Below are 19599 nucleotides of genomic sequence, written 5' to 3' on the forward strand. Positions count from 1 at the left end.
GTCCTGATGCAAAGGGATTTTCTAGGGTCATTTTGGCCACATGGGACTTTCACCCTCCTTGTGTCTTAGAACCTGACCAGGGTTGTGCATATCAGACACACTGCTGCTTGTCTCCACAATCCCAGGAGGCAGGTACGATCAGCCCCATCTTACAGATGAGGCTGCCGAGGCACAGAGACCAAGTGGCTCACACAGGGTCACAAGGCCAGTGAATCCAAGGGTGGGATTCAAACCCAGCCTCTGTCCACTGTGCCATGCTGACTCCCCGCTAAACTGCACCTGCTTAACCTCTAAGGTCCCATTTCCGACGAGAGCTCCCGCTGGAGACGACAGGTGTGCCAAAGAGAACGAAGAGAAGCAGACGAGAGGGTACCCAGTCCTGACTCCTGAAGGACAGGGCTGAAGCCTCTGTTAACGCCCCAAGAACACAGGACAACTGTTCAGTAAGAAACAAAATATTTTTTTTTACTGCAAATTATTTGCAAATGTTCACGTTTCCAGTGTAAGTTAGAAAAAGATCCCCAAGAAAAACTTGGTTTATCTAGTGTGAAAGAATGGTATAACTTACAAAAAAAATAAATATGTATTTCCACCTAAAAGAAAGATGCTTCTCTGGGTTTGAAGTCAGCAACGTAGTTCATAGCAAGTATGAATCTTGGAGTAGCAGTGACCTTCCTCTGCTTTGGGGTCTCACCGTGCTCCCTGAGAGCTCTAAACAGGACGGGCCTCGAAGGACTCTGCTTCTCCGTTCTCCTCCAGGAACACGTGGACCAGCTGTCAGAAGCCGGCCGACGTGGCCATTCCCTGGGAATGCTGCTCCTTGGCTAACCCTTCCTCCCAAGAAATTAAAGTCTTGAGACTGTTTTTCTCCTTAGAGCAGCATTTGAAGGAACAAAAAAAAAGAAGAAAGAAAAAGCAGCAGTCACTGATATTCGTGAATGGGTCCTTTTCTCATCCTGGAAGAGACTCAGTAATGAAACGTCGAGTTCTCCACACTGCCACCTTCAAGCTAACCAGATGCCAAGGGCGAGAAAAGAAATCTAAATACCCGGAGGCGCAGAGGGGAATCAACAGGGCTCATTTAGGTACCAACGCGTTGCACTTAGGAGGTACCTGGTGCTCCCTTGACCTTGACCGCTTCATAACCATTGGCAGATCTTCTCTCTCAGGGACTACAGAAGTAGAGCCATTCTAGCAATGGGTAGGAAGAGGGAGGAAGGAGAGCAGGGAGAAGACTGGAGCGGACAAGGAGCTGAGCAGCCAGGCTGGGGAGTCAGCACTGAGATGATCTCCGGGCCCAGACAGCCCACAAGTCCTGCTGAGTCCCGTCAGTGAGAAGTCCATGGAGATGGAGGCTGGCCCCATGTGTGACACATGTACCAGTGAAGTGGGGCTGGGACATCAGTACCTAGCGTCTGAGCGCCTGGAAGACCAGACGGTTGGTGACAGGAGAGTCCCTGGCCCTCAAGGTACTGCCCGAGGGTGAGAATGATCTTCCTAGGCCCCTCACCTCCCACCCGCAGCCCCGAGGAAACAAAGCATTCTGGGAGGGGCCAGACAAGGAAGGACGTCAGAGGCGCCACGGGCAGCTGTCGGGGGCCGGTGAGCTTCTCAAAGACGGAATCCACAGACTTTGGCTGGAGAGATCTGAGGCAGTTGGCTGGATTTGGTCACTAGCATATTTTACGAAACCCATTTCTCCGGCTGTCTGGCCACCAAACCTCCTAACAAAGCACCAAGAGCACAAGTGTGCACTCCCAGGGGCGTGAGAACGTATGTACATCTTGTAGGGGCAATGGAGGTGAGGGTGGGAGTGTTTGGGGGGGCTGCATCTCTGGGTCTCTCCTGGTGCTTCATGGTCAGTTCCAGGTTGGGGGCCGGACGGGCTGCTTTGTGTGTGTTTTCATTTTTTTGTTTTCTGTTTTTTGTTTTTTCTTTTTGGTTTCAGTAGACAGGAGGCTTGGGTTCCCCAGAACAGCGCCTCATCCCTGGATGCTGCCCTGTCAGCCCTGTAATTCCGACCAGATGCACCAGCTCTGGGGCTCACACCAGGCCAGCATCTTTGGCCATGCTGTAGAAAAGACCTCTCTCCTGCAGGAGGTCCAAGGGGTGGCCACACTCCCGGATTTCTCCTTTGTCTAGGACGATTACCCTGCAAGAGGAGGGGACACAGACATGAGGGACAGGGAAACAGTTGGCACTCTGGGCCCCCAAGAGCCACATGACCAACTCCCTGCTTTGGGTCAGGGCCCTAATGCCTCGTGTTAGGACTGGTGCAGTAGCCTTCCAACTGGCTGCCCGTCCTCAATCCCTCCTCTTGTCACTGTCTAAGTCCTGTGATGCTTACGCTCATCACCGGCTGTCACTTCTTACATTTCCTTCCCGGAGCAATCAGCTTTTGTTCGTTGCTGTGTTTGCTGTCTATATCCATACACAGCCCCCAACTAACCTATCAGGTCCCTCAGGCAGGCTCCTTCTCTGATACCTCCTTGCTGAGTCCCCAGTGCCTAGAACAGGACCAAGAATGCGGCAGGGACTTCACGCACGTATGTTGATTCAATCAATAATGGAGTGATGCCAGAAACACCCAGCGTAAAGAGAGGGCTGTGACTACACACGGGATGAGGCTGTACAAACGGGTAAATCCCAAGGCTGACAGGCCTTCTATGCCAGAAGCATCACCTTGTGTAGTCCATGATGGTGTTGAGCCGGTGAGCAATGGTCAGGACAGTGCAGTCGTCAAACTGCGTCCGGATGGTAGACTGGATGAGGTCATCGGTTTCGAGGTCCACGGCCGCGGTGGCCTCATCCAAGACCAGGATCTTTGTCTTCCTCAGCAGAGCCCGGGCCAGGCACACCAGCTGACGCTGCCCAACGCTTGAGCGGAGACAAAGAGCAGGAGACAGAGTGTCACAACCACCCCTGACCCTGAGCCCAGGCCCGGGCTGGGAGAAGAGAGAAGAGACACCAGGAGAGCACTGCCACTCCCCGCTCCTGCGCCCACGGCAGACGTCGGTGATGCCAGGACATTCTTGCTGCTGACCTAGAAGCGGGCTCAGGATCATTTTCGACACAGGACTCGGAGGGGATACCCAAAATATGTGACGAGGGCAACGCGGGCGATGTGACGTCACAAGATGGCCCCACATGCGTGCCTTCTGTAGGACCCTCCCCGTTGACTCTGGACTCAACCACGTGTCTTGCTTTGGTCAAGGGCATGCGGGCAAACATAAGGCCAGCAGAGGCTTGCACCGGGAATGCACACCAGGGTGTGTGCGCTCTTGCACCTCTGCCGTCACCATGACAACGTGCTTGGGCGGGTCTGCTGAAGGAGGAAGGACACGTGGAGCAGACCCTAATTGCCCCCACGGACCCCCAGCCAGAGGAGTGAGCCACGAACAGCAGAGCCGCCTGGCCGATCACCCCAGGTGTCTGAACGGTCACTGCCGCTGCTCAACACATCTGAGGCTTGGGGGTTGGCGGCCACAGAGATGGGCAACTGAGCCAGCCACTGACTAATAACATCGGAGCAGGACTCTGGTTTGCCGTTGTGCCAGACGTGAATACTTTGGTTGCTGGGTCATGGGTGGATCCTGGGACAAGGGCCAACGCAGCTGGGGCAGCGAGCGGGGACTCAGAGGGCTCAGAAAAGTGCTATTAACCGACTGACAGAGAAGCTTTTCAACAGTTTAACAAGCGACAGTCACTCTCAATTGAATAAATCTGGTGGAAGGAAGGAACCATATTAGCCATCCCGGTTATAGCTCATGGTAAAAAGTAAGTCTGGACTGAGACCCATTTCACAGATACTGAAACTGAGGCTCCAAGAGGTTAAGAGAAATTGGCTTGTCTGTGGCAGAGCCGGGACTCAAACCCAGGTCGGACACGTATGCATAAGGACCAAGGCTGAGCCGAGGAGACCCGGTCAGGGCCTCGCATGCCTGCCTACCTCAGGTTCTCCCCGCCTTCTGCACACTCGTGGTTCAGCTTATCGGGAAGGGCTGACACAAAGTCCTTGAGGTGAGCCAGCTCCAGGGACGTCCAGACTTCTTCATCGGAGTACTGGCTGAACGGGTCCAGGTTCATGCGCAGGGAACCCGAAAACAAAACAGGGTCCTGTTCGGGGAGAAAACGGCAGATGGCATGTGAGGCTCACGTCATGCTGGGGAGGGATGAGGCAGAAGGGTGGGGTGTGAAGACTTCTGATAGGGTCCCAGGGCTCCTTGGAATCACCCTTTCTGGAGACGTTAATAATGGGGGGAAAATAGTTTGGAAAACCTTGGGTTAAGTGAAATAAAATAGATTTCTTGTCGTAAGACTTTCCAGAGGCTTCAATATGCAAATGTGCTGGAACCTTCCAGAAGAGAGAAGCAGCCTGGGTAATCCCTGATCATCAACTGCCATGGATTCCTCCCTGTTCCCTGCCTACAAAGTACAGTCTTAGAAAAAATCTTAGAGAAAATAACGTGACAAGTAAACACATTAGGGAATCACCACCTACAGAAATCAATCTAGAAAATCCATTTTCCTCTCCTGGCTCTTGAGAGACTTATTCTTGTCCCGACTGGAGCCAGCGGGAGTGAAGAAATGATATCCAGTTAATTCCCACTGTTATTTGTATGCTAAGAGGAGATTCAGTGGCAAAGAAACAGTATGGTTTCGATGAAAATAACAAAATAGGAACACATTTACATTTGTCCTGAAAATATACCTACGTAAGCTTTCAGGGTGCCCCACTGACGCCCTCGGCACACCACACCCCACCTGTGGGATAATGGTGATCCTGAAGCGCAGATCATGTAGGCCAATCTTGGCTATGTTGATGTCGTCGATAATGATCTCTCCCTCAGCCGACTCGTTGATCCGAAACAAGCCCAGGGTCAGGGATGACTTCCCAGCTCCTGTCCGCCCCACGATGCCAACCTGTGGGGCAGGAAGGGCCCAGGGTAAGGCAGGAAGGCTGGTATCTGGGGGTTACCTCTTGCCCTCCCCCAGGGGGCCCGCATTTCAGGTATCCACCCTAGAGCAGTTCAGTCACCTGGTCGACCCAGTGTCTCCCAAAGCCCTCCCCATCAGTAGCTTCCCAGGGACATTCCTTCAGGGGCTGTTTCGGCCAAGGGTGAAGAAGGACTTCTGTCTCGGGGCGCCTGGGTGGCTCAGTCGATTAAGCATCTGACTTTGGCTCAGGTTATGATCTTGCAGATCACGAGTCTGAGCCCTGCATCGAGCTCTCTGCTGTCAGTGCACTGCCTGCTTTGGATGTCTGACCCCCTACCTCTCTGCCCCTCCCCAGCTCGTGCTCTGTCAAAATAAATAAATTAAAAAGGGGACTTCCTTCTCTTTGTCAGCTCTTTTTATAAGTTAAAATTATAATCACTTCTTTTGATAATTGAGCACAGATCTCCAAAGAGGGCCCAGGCAGAAGGGGTTTTCCATAAAGCCCCATTTGTTTTCAACTCTCGAAAATACTGGTAATCAGGTATTTTCCCCCTACTGTTTTTCAGTCCTTTGATGGTGAGTTTCCCATCCCGAGCTGCTGAAATATCTCAAAGATTCAAGCAAATCCCCCTGCACGCCACACCTTCTCCCCTCGACCCCAGCTGCATGAGCAAAAAAGAGGTTATGGATAGGACCGGTCTCCCTGTTCAGTGGCCAATGACGGACATTCCTGACACCCAGTTACAACTCTTGCCTTCTCATCTGGGCTCTTGAAAGGCAGGCTTCCTCCAACCTCTAACAAAAATGTCACAGAGGAGAGTCTCATGATACAACACAAACCATAAAGCCTCAGTGAGAACACCACCCACTCTATTCTTCCCCTTGTTCTTAGAGAAATTATCTCACGGGAATAAAACGTTCTGAGCCTCGCAGCAGGAACGGCTTAACACACACACATGTTTAGAGATGAAGGAAACACTGTCCCATGGCAGGTGACCAGGAAGACCCTCAAGTCTGATTCCTGAGGAGGGTCTAAAGGTCTCAGGGCAAGGACGTCTTACAGGAGCAGCCTGGGACCAGGGGTACATTCCAAACTTCTGACACCCTCACATGTTCATCGAGCCATCCCTACTAGTGATGACAGCATCTTCCTATTGTAGAGCTGGCAAACCTGAATGCCTGCAGGGGACAGCTAGGCACACAAGTGAGACAGGGAGGGACAGGGTGAGCTGAGAAGCTCTTGTCTGGTCTAGAAAAAGCCAGGCAGGGAGTGTAAGCCCAGTGTTGCTACATGTTCTGATCTTTTTTTTTTTTTAAATGTTTATTTATTTTTTCTGAGACAGAGAGAGACAGAGCATGAACGGAGGAGGGACAGAGAGAGGAGACACAGAATCTGAAAGGGGCTCCAGGCTCTGAGCTGTCAGCACAGAGCCCGACGCGGGGTTCGAACTCACGGACCGTGAGATCATGACCTGAGCCGAAGTCGGACGCTTAGCCGACTGAGCCACCCAGGCGCCCCCCCCCTTTTTTTTTTCATGTTCTGATCTTTCAAGAAAAGCAGGAAGTGGATCTTTACAGAAGGCACACCAGATTTTTCTTAATTTTCAACATACCCAGATTTCTTACCCCCGAAAACACACAGGTGGGCCTCATTTGGTACCCGGTCAACAGTATGCAACACACCTGGGACACTGAGCAGCTTTTACCTCCACAAGCCCCACCCCCACGGTCCAGGGCCATGATAAACTGGGGGAATGAGGCACCTGGTTTCGCCTGCCCCACTGTGAACGGATGGGGGAAACAAGGTACACCCACCTTCTCCCCTCCATCGATGGTGACGTTAATGTGCTTGAGAACCAAGTCCAGGTTTTCCCGGTAACGCAGGCCGTAGTCTCGGAATTCTACTCGGCCAACCTGAGGCCAGGTGCTGGGCGGAGCCGTCTCGGGGATTTGCCAGGGAGCCTGTGATCGGGGGTGGGGGGTGGCGGTAAGGGATCTTCAGTCCCATGTGACCCAAGGCTGTAGGTGACCTGCAGGTCCCCTCTGACCTCATCTCCCTCCCTCTTGCTCACTCGGCTCCCCACGGGGCTGCACTACCTCTCAAACACACCTGCGTACCTCGCTGCTGGGCCTTTCACCTGCAGGTGCCCCTGTCTGGAATGCTCTTTCCCAAACTACCCTCTCGTGCGCTCCCTGGCATGCTGCAGATCTTCCGCCAATTCAGACCACCCCCTGCCTCTGTGCCCTCCATCCCCTTCCCTGCTTCGCTCTCCTCCAGACCACCGGGCACCTCCTAGCACCGCAGGTGTGCATTAATTCGCTTATTCTGTCACCCACGCCCCCTGGAACATCTCTGCCAGGACAGGTTCTTTCCCTGCTCGCTGTCAAACTCCAGGCACACAGTAGGGACTCCACGAGTATTTGTGGACTGTACCAATAAGCGAGTGGTCTTCTCTGGTCAGACACAGGGCAGAGGTGTCAGTCTGAATGCCTTCTACATCGGGACACCAACTATGCAGCAATGGCCAATGAGAAAGATCACGGTCCCATGACCTCACTTCATCCTCACTACAATCCCATGAGAGGGGTCCTTTCATTACCCCCAGTTTACACATGAGGAAACTGAAACACAGAGAGGGTCAGTAACTTGCCCAGAGTCACACAGCCCCTATTTCTGAAAAGCTTCTTAGGTTCAGTTCAGCATTTCCTGAGCTCTACAACTGGATGTGCTCCGGGCCAGGCTGGAGGCTACCTTTGGGGGAGCTGAGGAATGGAGGGCACAGCAAGAGAGAACTTTCATCCTTTCTCCCCCATAAGCCTGTTACATTAATTTTCATTTACAACAAGCACAGTCCCCTTTCACAAATTTATGTATAATGCAGGGGATACGCTGTAAGAACACGGAGGGCACTGGAGAGAGAGGTGGGTGGAACTTCCTAACTGTGAAAATATATTCTATATAAATACATATTTTGGGGCGCCTGGGTGGCACAGTCGGTTAAGCGTCCGACTTCAGCCAGGTCACAATCTCGCAGTCCGTGAGTTCGAGCCCCGCGTCAGGCTCTGGGCTGATGGCTCAGAGCCTGGAGCCTGTTTCCGATTCTGTGTCTCCCTCTCTCTCTGCCCCTCCCCCGTTCATGCTCTGTCTCTCTCTGTCCCAAAAATAAATAAAAAACGTTGAAAAAAAAAATTTTATAAATACATATTTTGAGTAGTGCTAAGACCCTGGATCTTTACATTCTTTTGTATTTTTCAAGTATGTTCTTATTTGAGAAATTAAAAAAGGAAGTAATTAAAAGAAGTAAAAAAATTTTTTTAAATAAATTTAATTTCGGGGCACCTGGGTGGCTCAGTAGGTTAAGGGTCTGACTCTTGGTTTCAGCTCAGGTCATCTCATGGTTCGGGAGACTGAGCTGACAGCACAGAGCTGGCTTAGGATTCTGTCTCTCCCCCTCTCTCTCTGTCCTTCCCCTGCTTGGGCTCTGTTTCTCTCTCTCTCTCTCTCAAAACAAATAAACAAACATCCAGAAATTAAAAAAAATAAATTTAATTTCATACTTCATGCACAGTGAACTGCAGGCCATGTGAATTAGATCTTAAAAACTAAAAAAATAAATTCGATGTTGAGCGCGAAAACCCCTGTGTAATACACTCTTATTTCCACAGGGGGCGCTCACACCATTCTGAATAATGCTCTCCCATGAAGCGGGACCTGGTTCACCTGTGTCAGAGTCTTAAGGACGGGGCATTTTCTTGGGAGGCACTGTGTGCCAATGGCCACGTAACCTTGAGCAAAGTAACTTAACCCTGTGTCTTAGTTTCCTGATGCGTAAAATGGGGATCATGACAGAACATGAGCTATAAGGCTACATAAAGATTACACGAATTACTCTACGTAAATTATATGAATTACTCTATGTAAAATGTGTAGGACAGGGCTGACAGCTCCCGAGGGCCCAATATGTGTCCCTAATATTACTGGTGGTGGGGGCGATGAGGGGATCCACTGGTATTATCACCATGATCACTGCCAATGCCACCAGTGACAGTGTGTAGACAGAAAACGGCACTTTCTAGGGGCAATGTGGCACTGATGTCTGGACACTTGGGTCCTACCCTGACCACGTGTGACCTTGGATCAGTCACTGTCCCTCCCCAGGCGACCCTCTCCTCCATCTATAAAATGGGGACTTGGGTCAAACAACTGCCGGGTTCCCCAAACTTCGGTCATGATTTTTACAACATCCATGTACTGACTCTCTTGCTGTTGACTTTCAGGGCTTTGAATCAACTGATATTTAATTTTTTTTTTTTTTAAATTTTTTTTTAACGTTTATTTATTTTTGAGACAGAGAGAGACACAGCATGAACGGGGGAGGGGCCGAGAGAGAGGGAGACACAGAATCAGAAGCAGGCTCCAGGCTCTGAGCCATCAGCCCAGAGCCCGACGCGGGGCTCGAACTCGCGGACTGCGAGATCGTGACCTGAGCTGAAGTCGGACGCTCAACCGACTGAGCCACCCAGGTGCCCACTGATATTTAATTTTTAAACGTGACGATGAAACTCGTCTCATTCTGCACCACACAAGTCCCTCATACAGATATGTAACAAAGAACAAAAGACAATTTTCGCTGAATAGGGGTTGTCTGTTGAAGGCACCCAGGTGGCGCTGATGAGGTCAGGTGAGGGCAGGCGAGGGCAGGCCAGGGGCCGGCTTTACCTCCTTCTCCGTTTCCGAATATTCCTTCAGTCTCTCCACGGCCACGATGTTGGTCTCCAACTCGGACGACATGCGAACCAGCCAGTTCAAGTACGTGGTGACCTGTGCACAGAAGGGTCACGTGGAGCTTCTGGGGTGAGCAGAGGCTGCTTTATCTTCAGCAAGTGATTACGAATTACGCAATTTTTTGAGGTAAGAAAGGTACCAGCCTCACGTACCGCCGTCGCCAGACCGCACCTCTTAGGCAAGCACGTCTCAAAATAACCCCTGGGCCACACAAGCAATCAGAAAGGGCATCAGAAAAGATTTCCAACAAGATGGTAATCAGGGAAAACCCAATGTATCAAAATTTGGGCAATGTGGCTAAAGCCGGAATGAGAGATAAAGTGATAGAATGAAGAGCATTTATCCTGTCGCCGGAGGCATCCTCTTGGTTCATCAAGGGCTTTCCTTGACTGACGGGGGAATCCCGGCCCTGTGTCTCATCTCCCTCCAGCACCAGCGGGTCACTGGGCTTCTCAAACGCCGCTTGGCCCCTCACCTCTCCCCCAGCTCCTGCGGGGATTCAAAGCAAAGGCCCGAGACCCTGACAACCGTAAGAGAATGCAGCTGGGGGCACCTGTCTTACCTGCAGTGAGTAGGACACCGAGAGGCCCACTAAGCCGGCGCTGAGACTGTGCCTGGAGATCACGGCGAACAGGGCAGCAAACAGGACGATGCAGTTGCCTACGCACTCCAGCCGCACGGCCAGCCACCTGCTCACAGACACACAGGCAGATGGACAGACACACCAGGAGTTGGCTCGTCAGAGATTTGGTTTCTGGCTCAAGCCGGGGAAGGAGGGAGGCACTTTGCTAATGGAAAGAATTCCCCGAGAGCTCCCGAGACAGGCCTTCAATCTGTCCTCTCACGGGGGAAGGAGAGCCAAAGGGACACGGTCTCACTAATTCCTCATCGATCTCGCAACCCCGGGGGACTGAAACGGAGTTCTCCAGAAGGAGCCTTCCCGGGAAGCTAAAGCTTGCCTTTTTAAGAACCAACTTTTTTTTTTACGGAAACCTTTATAACATACCCATGTACACCCATCTGCAAAGACAGGTCCAGGAAAGTTCCTAAATACTAAGAAGTCATCAACTGTAAGAGGCAGCACTGTTGTAAAAATAACCTTTTCTTGGCAGAAGGGGGAAGGGAGAGTGAGAAATGAAATACTATTTTCAATGTAGCTGTAATGTTCCTAGATCACCCTCCTTTTAGAAATGTTAGAATACATTGTCTTACCTCTTGGAATATAAACAGATAACATTATTGGTTTTAAGCGAACTTCCCTAGCGTACCTCCAAGCGTTAGGAATATTAGTGATTAAGGTGTAAAACATTTTAGGGAAATGGTGCTGTTGATCTTATTTCCACTACAGCCCTTAAGATTCGTGTGACTGGGGGTGCCTGGGTGGCTCAGTCAGTTGAGCGTCTAACTTCGGCTCAGGTCATGATCTCACGGTTTGTGGGTTCAGGCCCCACGTCGGGCTCTGTGCTGACAACTCAGAGCCTGAAGCCTGCTTCCGATTCTGTGTCTCCCTCTCTCTCTGCCCCTCCCTTGCTCACACTCTCTCTTTCTCTCTAAATAAATAAATAAATAAATAACATAAAAAAAATTTATTTTTTTTATTAAAAAAAATTTTAACATTTATTTATTTTTGAGAGATAGAGTGAGCGAGAGTATTAGCAGGGAAGGGGCAGTGAGAGAATGGGGACACAGAACCCAAAGTGGGTTTGAACGGGGCTCGAACTCATGAACCACGAGATCGTGACCTGAGCCGAAGTCAGATGCAAAACCAAGTGAGCCACCTGGGCGCCCCGAAAAAGAAAAATTTTAAAAAGATTCACATGACTGATCTTCCTGGGTGTGAGCTTATCCTAAAAACAGACCCAAATTTGAGAAACTCCCTGACGATTCTGCAGGGGAAGGTCAGGTCTCCAGTGATTCATGGTCTCCCCACCCAGTCTTACCTTCTGGGATTATATTGTGTACGACGGGGCAACAGTTGGTTACGACACGTTGCTCCCAGGGTGAGTCACCCCTCTCCAGAATTTCCTATCCCACATCTCAAAAAACGTATCAGGACATGAGTGAGGAGAATATTCTTTTAGGGATAAGTCAGATACTTTTCTGAATTTAGTCGACAAGTAGCGAACTCCTGTCCCTTCTTTGGGACGGATGCTTTTTTCATCATGGCCATTTCACGTGGTCCAACCTCAGGTTGGTGAACAGCTTCCAAAGCTCATTATACAGGGGTGGTGGGTGATCACCCCTGTCAGCTGACAACCAGGCCACAAAAATACCAGCTGAGTCTGCCTGTCACCGATGACCTCGTACCGTCAGGACCACAGCGAACGGATAGTTCCTGCAGTATTTTCTGACTCCAGAAAATCTTGCTCCCTGTTGTTCCTCAGTGCCACCGGAGTGCCTGTGCTTCAAGCTGCCAGTGCTCCTGTCTGCCTTGAATGTTATTCTGTCCCTTCCCGCCCCCACCAAGTCTAACCATCCCGTGTGTGAGGCCCTCCTCCAGGAACTAAGGCTTCCTTCACCTCCTCCCGCGGGCCTCGGGTGCCCACCTGTTGGCCACGATGCTGGGGTAATAGGCCTTCTGGTTCTCGTCCACCTTCAGGTCGCTCTGGCGGATGAAGCGCTCCTGTTCCTCGAAGGCGCGGATGACGCTGACCCCCAGCAGGGTCTCGTTGAAGTGGGAATACACTGGGGAGCGGCTGACGGATTCGAGGCGTTTCAGCTGCCGGGACGAGGCCACGTAGAACCTCTAGGGGAAGAGAACGGACCAGGGAGCTGGCAAAGCCCCTCCCATGCCACCCACCCCCCACCAGGGCCGCGCTGGACAAAGCCTGGACACACACGGCACCTCCGGGAGGCAAGATGGCGGAGCTGGGCTGCTTTTTAACAGGCGTCTCTGCTCACCCGATGCCAGCACAACAGAATGACGACAGCGACCACATAATGCCAGCAGCTCAGGCTCACGGGAGCCGACTACCCTAGCACAGTTTGAAGTCCTTCCACAGAATCGGCTCATTTCATCGTCACCAAACAGGAGTTGGTGCTCATTTGCACAGTCAGTAAACCCAGGCACAAAGAAGCTCGCTGACCTCTTCCCCCTCAGGCGACAAGTGGCCGAGTGGACTCGGAGAAGCCGGCTGTCAAGGGTGAACCCCAGCACTGTCCTGCCTCTCTCAAGCCACAGACCTCTAGGGTTTTCTGGACCCAGCAGCGTGCCCTTTGGCCTCCACCTGTCCCCGCGGGCAGTCACCCCATCGGCTCTGCTCCTGCCCTAACCAGGGCAGATGGAACAAAAGCAAAGCAAATCGCGCCCTGGAAGCTTCGAGGACCCGCCCTTAGATGACAGACTGGTCACGCGAGGACATTTAGTTCTCACGGCCTTAGTTTCCTCGTCTGTACAAACAGGACTGGGGAGACTGAGGTTCCCCATTCTGGAGGTGGCACGTAATGCGAAGGCAGGTGTTTCACAAGCGACACAGCCAGACAAATGAACAAGACAGGGAACAAAGGGTGGTTAGGGACATGGCCTCCCCGCCTCCTGGGGCCCTTGTGGGAGCAGAGACCTTCCACAGAGAACAGTGAACATAATGGCGGAGTCGGACGGGGCTCCGAGTTTAGCAGCTGCTTCCTGGACGGCAGCGTGTGTGGTCACCTGAACCCACACCTGGGCAGCCTTCTGGGTCCTGGAAACTCTGTAAGCTAACCCAGCACCACGCCAGCCAGGGCAGGCCCACGATGGTTGCTCTGCCAGTCCCGAGGGTAGGCCAGATGCCCGCTCTGCTCCCGAGCCTCTCGGCCTTGAACAAAACCCTGATGCCTCGGCCCCGCGGCATCTGCCCTGGGAGGGTTCCTCTCCCCGGCTTTCTTTCTAAACATCCCGGATGGAAATCATTCTCAAGTATTTTCCCTGCTCAACCTACTCCACTTTATTTACTGTAGAAAGCTACCCTGAGATGTATTTGTCTTTAAATTGTTGTTTGCTTACTTATTTTTAATTTTTAAAAATATTTTATTTATTTTCGAGAGAGGACAAGTGGGGGAGGGGCAGTGAGAGAAGGACAGAGTATCTGAAGTGGGCTTTGTGCGGACAGCAGGGGGCCCAACACGCGGCTCGAACTCATGAACCGCAAGATGATGACCCGAGCTAAAGCCATCCAGGAGCCCCTAAACTCAGTCTTTTAAAAAAAAGAACTATTAGCTAGCTTCCCTTTTATTATTTTTTTTAAATTTTTTTAATCTTTATTTTTTTTTTAATTTTTTTTTTTCCAACGTTTATTTATTTTTGGGACAGAGAGAGACAGAGCATGAACGGGGGAGGGGCAGAGAGAGAGGGAGACAGAATCGGAAACAGGCTCCAGGCTCTGAGCCATCAGCCCAGAGCCTGATGCGGGGCTCGAACTCCCGGACCGCGAGATCGTGACCTGGCTGAAGTCGGATGCTTAACCGACTGCGCCACCCAGGCGCCCCAATCTTTATTTATTTTTGAGAGAGAACGTGTGAGCAGGGGAGGAGCAGAGAGAGAGGGAAACAGAATCTGAAGCAGGTTCCAGGCTCTGAGCTGTCAGCACAGAGCCCGACGCGGGGCTCGAACTCACAAACCGCGAGATCATGACCTGGGCCGAAGTTGGACGCTCAACCGACTGAGCCACCCAGGCGTCCCGCTAGCTTCCCTTTTAAACTCTATTCCAGGAGACATAATCCACCCCGCCAGACTCACCTTACTTTTTCAGAAACCAAGTGCCTGGTGCTTGTAAATAAAAATAACTGCTTGCTGGGCACCTGGGGGGCTAGGTTGGTTATGCAACCAACTGCTGATTTTGGCTCAGGTCACGATCTCACAGGTTCATGGGTTTGAACCCGGTGTTGGGCTCCACGCTGGCAGCACGGAACCTGTTTGGGATTCTGTCTTATCCTCTCTCTCTGCCCCTCCCCCAGTTGTGTTCGAGCTCTCTCTCTCTCTCTCTCTCTCTCTCAAAATAAACAAGCATTGGGGCACCTGGGTGGCTCAGTCGGTTAAGCGTCCGACTTCGGCTCAGGTCACTATCTCACGGTCCGTGAGTTCGAGCCCCGCGTCGGGCTCTGTGCTGACAGCTCAGAGCCTGGAGCCTGCTTCGATTCTGTGTCTCCCTCTCTGTCTGCCCCTCCCCGTTCATGCTCTGTCTCTCTCTGTCCCAAAAATAAATAAACGTTAAATAAATAAATAAATAAGCATTAAAGTAAATAAATAAAGGGGCTCCTGGGTGGCTCAGTTGGTTAAGCGTCCAACTTTGGTTCAGGTCATAATCTCAGGTTTGTGGGTTGTTGTTTTTTTCTTTTAATTTCTTTCAATGTTTTCATTTATTTTTGAGACAGAGAGAGATAGAGCGTGAGCAGGGGAGGGGCAGAGAGAGAGGGAGACACAGAATCCGAAGCAGGCTCCAGGGTCCGAGCTGTCAGCACAGAGCCCCGACGCGGGGCTCGAACTCACGGATCGTGAGATCATGACCTGAGCCGAAATCGGATGCTTAACCGACTGAGCCACCCAGGCGCCCCTGGTTTGTGGGTCTGAGCCCCGCGTTGGACTCTGTGCTACAGCTCAGAGCCTGGATCCCGCTTGGAATTCTATGTCTCCCCCTCTCTCTGCCCCTCCCCCACTCATGCTGTGTCTCTCTCTCTCTCTCTCAAAAATAAACATTAAAACATTAAAAATAAATAAATAAAAAATAAAATCGGTGGTATCGCAACAACATCTCAGTAATTATCTCCATTAAGGAACACGAGATCCCATCACTGAGTGAAAAAAAAAAAAAGCTGGCACCAACTTAAAGAGAACACAATGAGGGTGTCGCAGTGGGTCCTGCTCTCTCTGGTTCCACCCTCATTCATGCACACCAACCACGGGGCCACAGGGTGGTGGAGCCTGGGGGACGGCTGACGACCAAGGGCTCCGGACCCCGCGTGAGCAGGCCACGGCACAGCCTGACGCATGGAGGTCTTGGCAGCTCTCGCTCTCGTTTTGTGCTGTAGTGATTGGCTCCCATCTAAACCACTGTCTCCCGCCAGCAACTGTGCTGCAGGTAACCTTTTCGGGGCAGAAAGGGGCAGTGCAGCACCGTGGTTACCAACGCGAGCTTTAAAATCAGACAGACGTGAGTTCACACTCCCAGCTGCACCACCAGGGCCTCGACACGCTCCTCCGTCAGCTGCAAGCACAGTTTACGTGGCCATCACCTAAACAACCACACTGACTCCCTTGCTGTGTTTGTTCCCCGTCCTCGGTCCTGTATTCTGAAATACACATTGATAGCTGGAGCTCCAGCAACCACCTTAGACCATGAGGTCAACTTAAGAATAGAAGGCTTGTGGGGCACCTGGGTGGTGCAGTCGGTTAAGCGTCCGACTTCAGCCAGGTCACGATCTCGCGGTCCGTGAGTTCGAGCCCCGCGTCGGGCTCTGGGCTGATGGCTCAGAGCCTGGAGCCTGTTTCCGATGCTGTGTCTCCCTCTCTCTCTGCCCCTCCCCCGTTCATGCTCTGTCTCTCTCTGTCCCAAAAATAAATAAACGTTGAAAAAAAAAATTAAAAAAAAAAAAAAAAGAATAGAAGGCTTGTGCAAAGCTGGGAAAACTTAAAAAAAAAAAACCACAACAGCGACGAAGTCTGGGACATTAACAAATGTGTGCAACTGCCACACCAGAGCTGAAGGGCCCACCTCTAAATTTCTACTATGAGAAAAAAATAAATAGGAACAACAAACAAAGAAGTAAATACATTTCCACTAAGAGAGAGAAAGACAAACATCTTGTCTGAGCTGCTGTTATTCACATCTCTATTTTCTGCAGGGGGGCTAAGAACTAAAGAATTTCATAAAGCTCTTTTAAGTTTATTTATTTTGAGAGAAAGAGAGAGAGAGCACACGCGTGTGCACATGGGTGGGGGAGAGCAGAGGAAAAGGGAGAGAATCCCAAGCAGGCTCTGTGCTGTGAGCACAGAGCCCCATGTGGAGCTCGATCTCCCACAACCGTGAGATCACGACTTCAGTCGAGACCACAAGGTGGACGCTTAACCGACTGTGCCACCCGGGTACCCCCATGATGTTAATAATCTGTGTGAATAATCAAGGGGTCTCTGCTACTATAGCTTTTCTCCCTTTGAGAGGTACTGAAAAGCGACGAACACCAGTTGGGCCCTCTGCCGACAAATCGCGCACGGCGCCGTGCCGCGGGAACGGGAAGACGGCGTGAGGCCCGGACTCACACGGGAGCGTGAAACCCAGGAGGGCTCCTCCTGCAGCCCCGGGACCCCGCCTCTCACCTGCACGAAGAAGTAGATGAGGCCCAGCGGCGGGATGACGATGGCAGCGATGGGCGTGGCCAGCAGGATGATGGTGCAGGCGCCGATGACGTTGAACAGGGAGCCCACGAACATCTTGATGACCTGAGGGATCATCGAGTCCACCGTGTCCAGCTCCTTGGAGAAGCGGTTCACCAGGTTCCCGCTGGGGGTCCGCTCGAAGAAGCTCATGGGGGACCGGAGCACGTTCTGGAGCAGGTTCAGGTGCAGGCGGCGGGAAGCGAAGATTCCCCCGATGGACAGCGCCATGGAGTAGCCGAACACGGAGACACCTGCAACGTTCTGGCGGTAAACACCACAGTGGGGCCCGGGCCCGGGGTGGGGGGTGAGGACAGGCCATGCAGACGCAACAGGCCTGCACGCTCAGCTTCGAGGAAAAACGGCAACGGTAATGACGAGAGTCGTGGCTGCTATTTACTGAGGGCTCAGTGTCTATTCAACACCGTACAAGAGTTTTACGTGTTAATTTTTTTAAAAAATTTAAATGTTTATTTTTCAGAGAGAGAGAGAGAGAGAGAGCGAGCACGAGCAGAGACAGAGAGAGACACAGAATCCAAGGCAGGCTCCAGGCTCTGAGCTGTCAGCACAGAACCCGATGTGGGTCTCAGACGCAAAACATGAGATCGTGACCCGAGCCGAAGTCAGATATTCAACTGATGGAGTCACCCAGGTGCCCCACATGCACCTAATTCTTTTTTTTATTTTATTAAAATTTTTTTTTTAACGTTTATTTATTTTTGAGACAGAGAAAGACAGAGCATGAACAGGGGAGGAGCAGAGAGAGAGGGAGACACAGAATCTGAAACAGGCTCCAGGCTCTGAGCTGTCAGCACAGAGCCCAACGCGGGGCTTGAACTCACGGACCATAAGATCGTGACCTGAGCCGAAGTCGGACGCCTAACCGACCAAGCCACCCAGGCGCCCCCACATGCACCTAATTCTTAAGACTGACTCTGTATAAATCCTATTTGCACCCATTTTACAGAGAAGGGAGCTCAAGGTCAGATAGGTGAACTCCTCTGCCCTCGATACAGTCAGCCAGTCAGCAGCAGAGTCGGGGTTCTGATCCAGGCAGCCTGCTTGCTCCAGGGTCATGCTCTTAATCTGTATGCCACATTCCTCTAGACCAGTGGCATGCAACAGAACTTTCTGGAATGATGGAAATGTTCTGGACCTATGCAGTCCAGTGTGGTCGCCTCCAGGCACGTGTGGCTACTGAGCACTTGAAATGTGGCCAGGGCCACTGAACAGCTGATACTGTTACTTAGGTTTGACGAACTGCAATTCAAAGAGCCACACTGTGGCCAGCGGCCACCAGAGTGGACAGCTCAGCTCTGGAACAGACACAGCTGCTGTGTGAGGCAGGGAAACATCACACCCACTCTGTGTCCCACCTTCCCTCAAGGACAGTTTGGAGGCCAGTCCCATGCCCAATGACGAGGTGTTAGGGATGAAGAAATCTGGGAAATCCATGTCTACTCTTCTGTTTTGTTTTTTTTTCCAAAGCCATCTCCTGGAGACCATGAGACATCTGTGGCTCCTCTGAACAAGCCACAGCGAGACAGCCGTTCTTTGCAAAGAGACTTCATAGGGATGGAGAGGCTTACTCTTGGGAGCAGGGGCTGAAACAAGTGGCTGCAGCCAGCGCTGCCCAACCGTCTCTTTGCCACCTACCAGCTGTGGGACCTTCCCGCAAGTCACTTAACCTCTAGGCAACGGGGGTCCTCCTCTGTAAGATGGCAACAATGATACGTAACCTTGTAGCACTGCTGAATGTGAAGGGCAGCGTGCCGCAGTACAGAAAGTACTCAAATGTATCAAATCTATACTTACGTATCACAGACACTGAACACACGTAGGTAGGGACAGATGCACACTGCTTTTAGGAGTCTAAACACACGGCTCGGTTCGCATAGTGTAGCACAGTGATCAAGAGCAGGGGCTCCTGGGCCAGACCACCTCATTCAAAGCCAGCCCCGCCCATGTATTTGCTGTGCAACTTCTGGCAACTTACTTAACCTCACTGGGGCTTAGAGTCTCTATTTCTTTTCTTTTCTCTTTTTTTAAAATTAATTTATTTTTATTTACAAAATTTTTAATGTTTATTTTTGAGAGAGATAGAAAGACAGATGGAGCGCCTGGGTGCATCAGTTGGTCAGGCATCCAACTTCGGTTCAGGTCACGATCTCGTGGTTCATGAGTTCGAGCCCTGCGTCAGGACCTGTACTGACAGCTGGGAGCCTAGAGCCTGCTTCCAATTCTGTGTCATTCCCTCTCTGCCCCTCCCCTGTTTGCACTGTGTGTGTGTGTGTGTGTGTGTGTATCTCTCTCTCACAAATAAATAAACATTAAAAAAAATTTAAAACGAAAAAGAAAAAAAAGAGTGCAAGCAGGGGAGGGGCAGACAGAGAGAGAGGGAGAAACAGAATCTAAAGCAGCCTCCAGGCTCCGAGCTGTCAGCATGGAACCTGATGTGGGGCTTGAACTCAACTCACAAGATCATGACCTGAGCCTCAGCCATGATGCTTAACTGACAGAGCCACCCAGG

The 19599-nt window shown here is 51.4% G+C and overlaps 1 protein-coding gene across 3 annotated transcripts in view; it reads right to left on the bottom strand.

Annotated features, from left to right (window-relative positions):
• Positions 1–439: 439 nt before the first annotated feature.
• Positions 440–19599, bottom strand: part of ABCC1 (ATP binding cassette subfamily C member 1) — a 138624-nt gene continuing 119464 nt past the window's right edge. For all 3 annotated transcript variants that reach the window (XM_047087555.1, XM_047087554.1, XM_047087556.1), the window contains 9 exons: positions 17013–17323; positions 12271–12470; positions 10287–10413; positions 9659–9760; positions 6754–6900; positions 4765–4923; positions 3950–4116; positions 2683–2877; positions 440–2152 (listed from right to left, as the gene is read on the bottom strand). In XM_047087555.1, coding sequence (XP_046943511.1) covers positions 2044–2152; positions 2683–2877; positions 3950–4116; positions 4765–4923; positions 6754–6900; positions 9659–9760; positions 10287–10413; positions 12271–12470; positions 17013–17323 — 1517 coding nt within the window. In that variant the 3' untranslated portion in view covers positions 440–2043. The remainder of the gene's footprint in view (positions 2153–2682; positions 2878–3949; positions 4117–4764; positions 4924–6753; positions 6901–9658; positions 9761–10286; positions 10414–12270; positions 12471–17012; positions 17324–19599) is intronic.

The sequence above is a fragment of the Lynx rufus genome, unplaced genomic scaffold, assembly GCF_022079265.1.
Source record: "Lynx rufus isolate CCGP_SWC_20201006 ecotype Redwood Valley unplaced genomic scaffold, mLynRuf1.p SCAF_23, whole genome shotgun sequence".
NCBI classification, from domain to species: Eukaryota; Metazoa; Chordata; class Mammalia; order Carnivora; family Felidae; genus Lynx; species Lynx rufus.